The sequence below is a fragment of the Spermophilus citellus genome, assembly GCF_964194105.1.
Source record: "Spermophilus citellus genome assembly, chromosome: 9".
In the NCBI taxonomy this organism is placed as follows: Eukaryota; Metazoa; Chordata; class Mammalia; order Rodentia; family Sciuridae; genus Spermophilus; species Spermophilus citellus.
Genome location: NC_138191.1, coordinates 2,338,815 through 2,351,452, shown reverse-complemented (window position 1 = coordinate 2,351,452; position 12,638 = coordinate 2,338,815). Strand labels below are relative to the sequence as shown.

The window sequence follows — 12,638 nt, the reverse complement described above, 5'->3', positions numbered from 1 at the left end:
TCCTAGAAGGGTTCATCTATCCTGTGGTACTCCCAAACTCTACCCTACCTGCCTCTTATTTGCCATGAGATAAGCAGTGTTTCTCCCATACACCCTTCTACCATGAAGTTCTGCCTCACCTTGGGCCCAGAGCAATGGAGTCAGCTGACCATGGACTGAACCACTGAAACACTATAAGCCAAAATAAACTTTTCCTCCTCTAAATTGTTCTTGTCAGGTATTTTGGTCCCAGCAACAAAAAAAACAGACTAACACACTGTTAGGTAAAATTCACTGGTAAACCCATCTGGTCCTCTATGTCAGGAGGTTTTGGTTACTAATTCAGTCTTTTGTCATCCATCTGTTGAGATTTTTTTATTCTTCACTCAGTTTAGGTGATTTGTGTTTTTTCAGGAATTTGTCCATTTATTTGTTTTGATGTTTTTTGTTTTTATATTTTGGGGGCTTTTGGAAGTATGGGGATTGAATCCAGGGACACAGAGCTATATCACCAGCCCTTTTCAGTTTTTTATTTTGAGACAAGGTCATGCTGAGTTACTGAACATGTGGTATGTTTCTCTTAATGTGGGCTGCAAATGTGTTTTAGTGGTAGAGCATTTGCCTGGCATGTGTGAGAGCCTGCATTTTGATCCCCAGCACCATGAGAAAAAAAAAAATCTTGTACTCATTCACTGTGATCATTTAAAGATAATACAATGCCCACCTGATGAGATGAATTGAAGTGAATGACATTGGCATTGTGACATAGCATGAAGCTTCTATTAAGCTTGAACACATGCACTGTGATACAGTCAGTCTGACAACTAAAATGGCTATTAAGTGACTAATGGGTGGGTGGTATATACAGTATGGATATGCTAGACAAAGACCTGAAACATGGAATGGGATGGCACAGGAAGGTTATGCTGAGAATGTTATACAATTTAAGACTTATGTCTTATTGGAGGTAGAATGTTGTAAAGATGTCTTGTTAGAGGGCTAGAGGTATAACTCAGTGGTGTAGCACTTGCCTGACATGTGTGAGGCCCCAAGTTTGATACCCATGATCATATACACCCACACACACAAAAAAAGATGTCTCATTAGATTTTATTGGCTTATACCTTTGTTCAAGTCTTCTGTTTCTTTGTTGATCTTCTACCTTGTTGTATAGAAAATAGCATATCAAAGTCTCTGATTAGTATTGAATCATCTCTTGTGAGTTCTGACCATTTTTGCTTCATATATTTTAAGATGGACTGTCATTAGTTGTATATGCATTTATAATCTTTATGTCTTTCTGGGAAATTGACCTTTGAATTATTAAGATAATATTCCTCCAATTTAGTAGCACTTCTTTTTTTTTTTTTTTTTTTTTTTGAGACTTAATATTTATTTATTTTTTAGTTTTCGGCAGACACAACATCTTTGTTTGTATGTGGTGCTGAGGATCGAACCCGGGCCGCATGCATGCCAGGCGAGCGCGCTACCGCTTGAGCCACATCCCCAGCCCGCACTTCTTTTTTTTAATGTTTATTTTTTAGTTTTAGGTGGACATAGTATCTTTATTTTTATGTGGTGCTGAGGATTAAATCCAGATCCTCATGCATGCTAAGCAAGCACTCTACCACTGAGCCACAACCGCAGCTCCTCTAGTAGCACTTTTTAAAGCCTATCTAGTCACTCCAGCTCTCTTATAGTTACTGTTTACACAACACTTTTTTTTTTCATCCTTTTAGTGTCATCCTATTTATATTTGAATATAAAGTATAGAAAGTTGGGCTAGGGTTGTGTCTCGGTGGCAGAGTGCTTGACTAGCATGTGTGAGGCACTGGGTTCAATTCTCTACACTGCATATAAATAAATAAAATAAAGGTCCATAGACAACTAAAAAAATATTTTTTAAAGAATTGTAGAAGGGCTGGGGATATGGCTCAAACGGTAGCACACTCGCCTGGCATGCGTGCGGCCCAGGTTCGAGCCTCAGCACCACATACCAACAAAGATGTTGTGTCTGCCGAAAACTAAAATAAATATTAAAAAAAACATTTAAAAAAAAAAAAGAATTGTAGAAAGTAGCTAGCGCACAATTGTATCTTGTTTTATCATTCAATCTAACAGTTTCTATCTTTGCTTAGATTGTTGTTATTTTTATTGTTTCTTGGTTTGGTTTGATTTGGGTTTTTTTAGTACTGAACCCAGGGGCAGTTTGTCACTGAGCTATGTCTCAGCCATTTTTACTTTTTATTTTGAGACAGGGTCTTACTAAGTTTTTTAGGGCCTGCCCAAGTTGCTGAGATTACAAGCATATTCTACTGCCCCAGGCTGCTTAGAGTGTTTTGATTTATTCATATCTAATATTATTACTGAGATGATTCAATTTATATCTTATATTTTCCTTCGATAGGTCTATCTCCTTTACTATCTTTCCAAATCTCCACAGTAAATTGAATATTATAATAAAAGAAGTCACATAGGGGCTGGGGTTGTGGCTCAGTGGTAGAGTGCTTGCCTTGCATGGGTTAGGCACTGGGTTCCATCCTCAGCACCACATATAAATAAATAAAGGTATTGTGCCCATCTACAGCTGAAGTTGGGGTAGCTGTAGCAACTTCTTAAAATAAATAAAAATTTTTTTAGTTATAGATTTTATTTAAAAAATTAAATAAAAAAAGTCACACAAAAGTTTGCACTGTGCTATAGTCTAATAAGTTTTCAATGCCAGGCATAATGGCACATGCCTGTAATCATAGCATCTCAGGAGGCTGAAACAGGAGGATTAAGGTCTGAGGATCTAGCTCAGTTGGTACAGTGCTTGCCTCACATGTATAAGACCATGGGTTCAATCCCCAGCACCACAAAAAAAAAAAAAAAAAAAAAAAAGACAGGAGGATCAAAAGTTCAAGAACAACTTCGGCAACCTAGTTAAGTCCTAAACAATTAAGCAAGAACCTGTCTCAAATTTTTTTTTAATGTCTGGTGCTGACGATCGAACCCAGGGCCTTGCACATGCTAGGCAAGCGCTCTACCACTGAGCCCCAGTCCCAGCCCCCCTATCTCAAAATTTAAAAATTAATCAAAAGGTCTGGGGATGTACCTCAGAGGAGAGCACCCTGGGTTCAATCCCTAGTACAAAAAAAAAAGTTTGCAATAGAATTATGACTATTTGTTGTTGTTTTGTAGTGCTGGGGATCAAACTCAGGGAAATGCAGAGGGATTAAACCCAGGGACATCCCAGGAAGAGGCTCTACCACTGAGTGACACCAGCACTAACATCATGTCTAAAATAAAAAAAATTATATAACTTATTTTAAAAATACTTCATGGGCTAGACATGGAGGTACATGCGTCTAATCCCAGTGACTGGGAAGGCTGAGGAGAACTACAAGTCAAAGTCAGCCTCAGCAGTTTAGTGAGGCTGTAAGCAATTTAGCAAGACCCTGTCTCAAAATAAAAAATAAAAGGGCTGGGAATGTGGCTTAGGGGTTAAATGTCCCTGGGTTAATCCCTGGTACCAAAAAAGAATTTATGAGTGAACACTTGCCAAGCATGTGCAAGACACAGGGCTCAATTCCCAGCCTGGCCAAAAAAGAAAAAATTTATACATATATATCGTGCACAAACACACACACACACACACAAACACATCACTATGACTAAAAATCACTAATGATGCTAATGATAATCTGAGACTTAATCTTTTGTTGGTAGTCTTGCCTCAGTGTTGATGACTGCTGACTGATAAGGGTGATGGTTGCTGAAGTTGGGGTAGCTGTAGCAATTTCTTAAAATAATAAAGTTTGCTTCATTGATTAATTAATTATTCTTTTCATGTAAAGATTTCTCTGTTAGTGTGTAATACTGTTTGATAACATTTTATCAATAGTACAACCTCTTACAAAATTGGAGTCAGTTCTCTCAAACTCTGTTGCTGCTTTCTCAACCAAGTTAATGTCATATTGTTGTAGATTCTTTGTTGTCATTTCAACAAGTTCACAGCATATTTACCAGGAACAGATTCAATTTCAAGAAACCACTCTCTGCTGGGCACAGTGGCATATTGCATATTAGTCCCAACTACTTGGGGGAGGGGGAAACAGGAAGAAAGATAACTTGAGCACAGAAGTTCAAGGCCAGCCTGGGAAACTTAGCAACACCCCATGTAAGAGAGAGAGAAGTTAACTGCAGATGCAGTAGCATGTGGTGGCATACCCCTGTCATCCCAGCACCTTGGGAGGCTGAGGCAGGAGTATCACAAGTTTGAGGCATGCCTCAACAAATTAGTAAGGCCCTAAGCAACTTAGTGAGAACCTGTCTCAAAATAAAAAGGGTTGGGAATGTGTCTCAGTGCTAAAGTACCCCTCGGTCCAATCCCCAGTACCAAAATAGAGAAAAGAAATGAGGGAAGTTGAAAGAGAGGAAAAGAAAGGAGACAGAGAAAGATGAAAACAGAAAAAGAGGGCTGAGAGTTTAGCTTAGTAGTAGAACACTTACTTAGCATGTGTGAGGTCATAGGTTCAATCTTCAGCACCACAAAATAAAGGAGAGCTGAGGAAGAAACTACTTTCTTTGCTCATTCACAAAAAGGGACTCCTCAAGCATTAAAGTTTTATCATAAAATTATAGCAATTCAGTTACCTCTTTAGGCTCCACTTATAATTCTAGTTCTCTTGCTATTCCTACTGCACCTGCGGTTAACTTCCTTTACTGAAGTCTTGATCCTCTCAAAGTCATTCATTAGAAATCAACTTTTGGGGCTGGGGATGTGGCTCAAGCGGTAGCGCACTCGCCTCGCATGCGTGCGGCCCAGGTTCGATCCTCAGCACCACATACCAACAAAGATGTTGTGTCCGCCGAGAACTAAAAAAATAAATATTAAAAATTCTCTCTCTCTCTCTCTCTCTCTCTCTCTCTCTCTCTCTCTCTCTCTCTCTCTCTCCCCTCTCTCACTCTCTCTTTAAAAAAAAAAAAAAAAAAATCAACTTTTTCCAAACTCTGTTTATATTGACATTTTTATCTCTTCCCATGAATCATGAGTTTGTTTCTCTTGCTGTTGTTTTTGTTTTGTTTATTTTATGGTACTGGATATTTAACCCAGGGACACTTTACTACTGAAATATATCTCCAGCCTCCCCCACTTTTTTTTTTTTTTTAATTTTGAAATAGGGTCTCACTAAGTTGCTAAGGCTGATCTCAAACTTACAATTCTCCTACTTCAGACTCCCAAAGTGCTACGGTTACAAGTGTGTACCACCAGGCCCATCTATCACGAATGTTCTTTTTTTTTTTTCAACAATATCTTTATTTAACATTTATGTGGTTCTGAGAATCGAACCCAGTGCCTCATGCATGCTCGGCAAGCACTCTATCACTGAGCCCCAGCCCCACAAATGTTCTTAATGGCATATAGAATAGTGAATTCTTCCCTGAACATTTTCAAAACCCGGATCATCAGAGGAATCATTATCAGTAGCAGCTATAGTCTTATGGAATACATTTCCTAGTAGGGCAAATTAGCACATGCCTATAATCCCAGCCACTCAGAAGGCTGAAACAGGAGAATTGCAAGTTCAAGACCAGCCTCAGCAACTTAGTGAGGGCCTAAGCAATTTATCAAGACTGTGTCTCAAATTTAATAATAAAAAGGGCTGGGGGTGTAGCTCAGTGGTAAAGTGCCCCCCGCTTTTTTGACAGCACTAGGAATCAAACCCAAGACCTCACACATGATAAGCAAGCACTCTACCGTTGAGGTATACTCCCAGCCACATAATTATGATTCTTAAATAATAAGTCTTGAAAGTCAGAGTTACTCTTTGATCCATAGGCTTTCAGAATGAATATTGTATTAGCCAGCATGAAAGCAACATTAATCTCATTGTACATCTCCATGAAAGCTCTTGGGTAACCAGGTACTATTCTTAGGTGAACAATAGTATTTTGAAAAGGGTCTTGCTAAGTTACCCAGGCCGGCCTTAAATTTATGATCCTCATGCCTCAGCCTCCCATATTTTCATCATTTTTTATTCCTTCTTTTGGGTCAGACTCATGATTTGGGGGGAGCAATTTTAGGGTTCCTCCATGTGCCTTGACCATTATAAACAGGTGTTATTTCTCCCTAAACTTTCACTCCATAGATGAATAAACTGGGTGAGCCCACACACACCCAATAAACATGGGTGTCACTGGGATTCTAGGCAAGCACTCCTGCACCCAGCCTAGAAGGATTTAAAAAATACATGAATAATTAACAGTGTTACAGAGAAGTCATATAAGAATAGAAATAAAACCAGGTATGGTAGCACATACCTATAATCCTGCAACTTGGGAGGCTGAGGCAGGAAGATTGCTGGCCTCAGAAACTTACCAAGGCCCTAAGCAACTTAGCCATATCTTTCCCCCCCCCCCAAAAAAAAAAAAATTAGGACTGGGATTCTGGCTTAGTGGTACAGAGTACTTGCCTAGCACTGCATATAAATAAATAAAGGTCCATTGACAACTAAAAAATATTTTTAAATAAATAAAAAGGGCTAGGGATGTAACTCAGTGGTAAAGCTCCCCTGAGTTCAATCCTCAGTACAAAAAAAAAGAATAGAAATAAAGTTCATAAACACTAGCAATATGTAAGTCCTTGATGACATTTTTTAAATTTATCTATTTTTATATGGTGCTGAGAATCAAACTCAGGGTCTTGCACGTGCTAAGCAAGTACTCTACCACTGAGACACAACCCCAGTCCCCTTGATGACATTTTTAAAAGGTGGTTTAATGGGAAATACAGTTGGAGTGGGGAAAAAAAAAAACATAGTATAAAGGACAAATGATAAAATAGACTGAGAAAGGAAGATTATTCCTTCATGAATAAGTGAAAATTATACTCTCAAATTTTTAACCATTCAGGGTTCCAAATAACTAATTTGCTTTTTTCATTTTATTTTTCTCTTTCTGGTCATTATGTCCTATTTCTTTTCCCCATAGGTGAGACCTGGAACCCCTTCAAATTACAGTACCAGCTGAGAAACGTACGAGAGCGAATTGCAAAGAACCTAGTAGAGAAGGGTATTTTAACCACTGAGAAGCAGAATTTCCTGCTATTTGACATGACTACTCATCCTGTGACCAATACAACAGAGAAACAGCGACTAGTGAAAAAACTTCAAGATAGTGTACTAGAGCGGTGGGTAAATGATCCTCAGCGTATGGACAGGCGAACGCTAGCACTCCTGGTGCTAGCCCACTCCTCTGATGTGCTAGAGAATGTCTTCTCCTCACTGACAGATGACAGATATGATGTGGCAATGAATAGAGCCAAGGACCTAGTAGAACTGGACCCTGAAGTGGAGGGGACAAAGCACAATGCTACAGAGATGATCTGGGCTGTGCTGGCTGCCTTCAATAAATCCTAGAGCCAGCCAATGGGTTTTTTCTTTTTACCTGCTGGCTGGTGACTTTCAGAGACCCCATCACTGAGTTTGGTGTCCTGAAATGGTTTCATCATTTTTTACTCCTTCTTTTGGTCAGATTCATGATTTGGGGAGAGTAATTTTAGGGCTTCCGTATGCCTTGACCATTATAAGCAGATGTTATTTCTCCCTAAACTTTTACTCCATAGACGAATATACTGGGTGAGCCCACACACACCCAATAAACATTTTTCTCCCATTTCTTGGTTTAATTTCATCCATTGTACTTTTGGATAAATAGGGTTATGAATATCTAAGTGGGGTTTTATGTTCTTCTACAGCAGAATGTGAATGAGATGAAGAGCAAACCATTTATTATATTTTTCTAAGTTTGTTTTCTATCTTAAATACATGTTACATAGTCTTTTATCTCTCAGATTCAGCTAAATAATATAGCTTATTGAATTCATTGTCTTTGAATGAGTAGCAGTGGAAACCAAACTAATTTTTAAGCAGATGGTTTCTGAGATTTTTATCTTTGATTTTTTTATCTTTCTTTTTCTAACCTAATGAAAATGTCCCACATTTGATTACCTGGGTCCTACACTCCTATAGCCAGAAATATATCCTATACACCCTTTTAGAAATCATGCTCCTTCACTCATTAAGACAAAGGTTTAAATAAAAAAGAAAAAATGTGTCACAACCACCACCTTCATGGAATCAGCATTATAATCTGAAGAGGATAGAGGTGGCCTAAGAATTTCCATCCTTTAGCACAGGACTGTCCTATTTCCTCTTAGTCTGCTATAAGCCTGACATGGTGGCACAAACCTGTAATCCCAGACACTGGGGAGATTGAGGTAAAAGAATGGCAAGTTCAAGGCCAGCCTAGTCTACTTAGATCCTGTCTCAAAGTAGTGGTCTGAGGATAAAGTTTAGTAGTAGAGTGCTTGCCTCACAAGGCCCTAGGTTCAAACCCCAGTACCACAAATAAATGAATGTATATATGTCTCTGCTCTGATTGAACTGAGAAATTGTTTCAGTTTCCAAATAGCAGCACTCTGAATCCAGACTGTATATCCAAACTCCACATGCTCTTGTTCCCTTTTTTGGGTTTCTACACAAATTGAAAAGTTCTACCTATGTAAGAGTTCTTTGAGTAGTTTTGTCTATATTTGATGTACAGGTACCCCTCTGGTCAGTGTGGCCAACTCTCTAAAATGCTTTTCACTTCAGTATTGAGGTAAAGAGAAGCTAGATTAATAAAGGTTCTATGTAAAGGGGCAATTTGGTGTTAGGATTACACTGCTGTAAGGTATTGTATGAAGAGGACAGACACTGAATTGTACTAATGTCCAGCATTTATTATACTTTAATTGGCTCCTGCCTGTTGACCACTGTGGAGAAACAGGCTATCAAAGGGTTAAACCCAGACCTGTCATCACATTCTCTTGATCAGAAGTAATTAAATGATTAACTTTATCTCCTCCCTCAAATGTAAAATTCCTAATAATTCCTCAACTGAACACTTTGTTTTCACTTCTGGTTTTTCTTAGGTGCATAAAGATTTAATTGTAATGTGAAACAAATTTTAAATGAGAGGCTAAGTAGAGTTTCAGTCTGTCTCTCTAAAATTACAAAAGCTGATGTAACTTTTCTTTCTCTATTTAACAATTCGGCATGAATTGAAACCAGGTTTTCCTGTGGAAAGTTTCAGTGTGATTGTGGGGTAGAAGTTGAGTTCTTTCTTTGCGACTCTTAGTGTTTATTTTTATCTTGTATCTCAATAAAATGAGGATGTCTTCAGTTCAAATCTGCATAATGTTCATTGCCAAACACCTTCCTGTTTAATTCATATGACCTTCACATTTCTATATAATAAAGATCAATTACTATCTCTCTCATCTTTCTGTGCATAATATAATAGCAGTATTCATTTGTTTTAGTTAGAAAAAATAACTTTTCACACAAAGCTAATAATGCCTCTCCCTTTGTATACCATGCCAGTCCCTGTTTTACACCTATAATCCCATATACTTGGGAGGCTGAAGCGGGAGGATCACAAATTTGAGGCCAGCCTGAGCAACTTAAGTGACACCCTCACTCAAAGTAAATTTTCTAAAACAGGGCTAGAAATGTAGTTAAGTGGTAGAGCATCCCCAGTTCAGAAACCACTACCAGAAAAAGAAAGGAAAAAAAAGAAAAAGTGAGAAAGGAGACTTTTTCTAACAGCTCAGCTTTGTTGATTTTCCTTTACATCTAGATTGTAAAATATATAGAGAGAGATTCACCTCGAGGGAGGAGGGAGCAAATACTCTCTAAAAGCTCTTCAAATAGATATATTTTATGTAGGATTTTTTCCTTTGAATATAATTAGTCTGGCCACCATTTTTTTCTTAACCTAATTGAACCTCCATAAGTATAATAGCATATGTTATCCAATTTTTTTTAGAAACATAGTTGAAATCTTGGGATTTCTACCCTTCATAAGGGCTCCCTGAATGAATTCACATGTTCACCACATAGAGCCAGGCCAACAATGATGTACATAATTTTACTGATTTTTATGGGGAGGTAGAATTAAAGCCACAGTTTTTCTTGGATTTCAGAGATTTTAAGTTTTTCCTCCTGAAGACAACCATTTTTTTGAAGATTTATGGATATTTAAATTCATAATACCTCTAAATATTTGTGGGTTAACCTTAATAAGTGTTTTTTCCAGCTCTATTACCTCAACATGTCTCTTGAACTCCCAGTTTGTAAAGGCCAAAAAGTTAGCTTAAACCAATTTATATAATACAAATTAGATTTCTTTGCATATGGAAGAAGGGAAGAAAAGGTAGTTATGATAGTGGGAGGGAAACTGGTGAAGAAAAAACATAATAAAATAGTTGACTAAGAAAATCATGAACTTTTTTTTTCTTTTCAGGAACATCATGAACATTTAAAATAGTGAACAAGGGGCTGGGGATGTGGCTCAAGCGGTAGCGCGCTCACCCGGCATGCGTGCGGCCCGGGTTCGATCCTCAGCACCACATACAAACAAAGATGTTGTGTCCGCCAATAAATAAAAAATGAAATAGTGAACAAACACTTTATTGTTTGTGGCTCTAGGGATTGAATCCAAAATTACTCCAAGTACAGTAATCCAAAAGTACTGAGCTGCATCCCCATCCTATTTATATTTTTATTTTGAGACAGGGTCTCACTAAATTGCCCAGGCTGGCCTGGAACATGGGATCCTCCAGCCTCGCCTCCTGAGCCACGGGGATTATGGGTGTGTGGCTTTGCTAGGTGATGCCTTCTGTTTATGTTGTTTTGCTTTTTGAGATACTGGGGTTTAATACCAGGGGTGCTCTACCACTGAGCTACTTTTTCAGTCTTATTTATTTTGGTGGAGAGTATTGAGGATTTAACCCAGATGTACTTTACCACTAAGCTAGACCTCCAGCCCCCTTTTTTTAAATTTTGAGACAGGGTCTTACTAAGTTGCTTAGGGACTGGATAAATTGCTGAGGCTGACCTCAATTTGCAATCCTTTTGCACTAGCTTCTTAAAAGTTTCTGAGATACAAACATGCTACAATACCTGGCACTAGCTATTTTATAATGGCTTTATTGAGATAAAATTCAGCCAAGCAATATGTCCATTTATTTAATGGGAGGTTTACTGGAGAGTTAACCCAGGGGCAGTTTAACACTGAGCTAACATCTTCATAAATATATATATATATTTTTTTTTTTTTTTTTTTTTTTGAGATGGGGTCTAACAGAGTTGCTGAGGCTGGCTTTGAACTTGTTATCCTCCTGCCTCAGCTTCTTCTTTTTTTTAAATATTGTTTTAGTTGTCAGTGGACCATTATTTTATTAATTTATATGCAGTGCTGAGAATTGAACCCAGTGCTTCACACATGCTAGGCAAGTACAGTACCACTGAGCCACAACCCCAGCCCCATTCCTTAGCTTGAGCTGCTGGGATTCCAGGTGTGTGCCACTACACCCAACAAGAATAATCAAATGACTTTTAGTATATTCATGGCACTATGCTATTACATAATCACTATAAATGTTCATCAACTCAGAAAGAAACCCCATACATGTTCCCTGTCATTCCTCATTTTCTGTAGCCCTAGGCAAACACTAATGTACGTTCTTTATAGATTTGACTATTTTGGACATATAAATGGAGTCATACAATACGTGGTCTTTATGACTGGTTCTTTCATATGGCATGTTTTCAAAGTTTATCCATGTTGTATGGATGAACATAGATCAGTACTTCATTTATTTTATTACCAAAAAATATTCCATTGTATAGGTATACTACATTTTATTTATGAGTTTGTGGACTTGGTATTTTAAATGAATTCTATACAGAATATATGTGTCCAAAACAAAATATTCTCCATCTTCATACTACTATCAGTAGTAAATGATGCCATCATTCCCCCAAGTTGAAATCAAAAAGCTGAAATCATCCTCAACTCTCACTACAGCAAATTCACATCCCTAGCCCTATTTTGTATTTTATTTAGAGACAGGGTCTCACTGAGTTGCTTTGTGTGCCGTTGCTGATGCTGGCTTTGAACTTGTGATTCTCCTGTCAGCCTCCCAAGCCACTGAGATTACAGGCGTGTGGCACTGTGCCCAGTGATTTTGCATTCATTTCAACCTTCTCCATACATAATACATCCTGGTCCAAGCCACTATCATCTATCTCCTGAACTATTGCAAAGGCCTACTTGGTTTTCTGCAACAGCCAAAGTGATTGTTTTAATACCTAATTCATCTTGTGTCACTACCCTCCTCAGCACCCTCTCCTGGCTGCTCATCACACAAAAAGTAAAATACAAGAAGCCAAAAGCAACCTCATCCTTAGCTATACCTCCCCTTATTCTAGCTAGTGGTCCCTGCCTTACCCACAGTTTTTCACTTATTACCTGCAACCATCTGCAGTCCAGATTTTTTTTTTAATTTTTAGTTGTAGATGGACACAATACCTTTATTTTGTTTTGTATGGTACTGGGGATTGAACCCAAGGCCCTACACATGCTAGGCAGGCGCTCTACCACTGAGCCCCAGACCCTAGATTTTTTTTTTTAAGATTGTTCCCCTATATTGGCCAGGCTGGCTTCAAAGTCCCAAGCCAAAGCAATCCTACTGCCTCAACCTCCCAAGTAGCTGGAACTACAAGAGGGTGCCACTGCACCTAGCCTGAAAATATTAAGTGAAAAATTCCAGAAATTGGAGCTGGGAT

The 12,638-nt window shown here is 38.3% G+C and overlaps 1 protein-coding gene and 1 long non-coding RNA gene across 3 annotated transcripts in view; one reads left to right on the top strand and one right to left on the bottom strand.

Annotated features, from left to right (window-relative positions):
* Positions 1-9,195, top strand: part of GOLPH3L (golgi phosphoprotein 3 like) — a 45,958-nt gene extending 36,763 nt beyond the window's left edge. For both annotated transcript variants that reach the window (XM_081307072.1, XM_081307071.1), the window contains one exon: positions 6,955-9,195. In XM_081307072.1, the coding sequence (XP_081163198.1) occupies positions 6,955-7,382 (428 nt within the window). In that variant the 3' untranslated portion in view covers positions 7,383-9,195. The remainder of the gene's footprint in view (positions 1-6,954) is intronic.
* LOC308656242 lies at positions 2,040-6,947 on the bottom strand. Its single transcript, XR_014023658.1, has 2 exons — positions 4,930-6,947; positions 2,040-4,693 (listed from the first exon to the last, which is right to left on the bottom strand). It is a non-coding gene; the product is annotated as an uncharacterized lncRNA (long non-coding RNA).
* Positions 9,196-12,638: the final 3,443 nt, after the last annotated feature.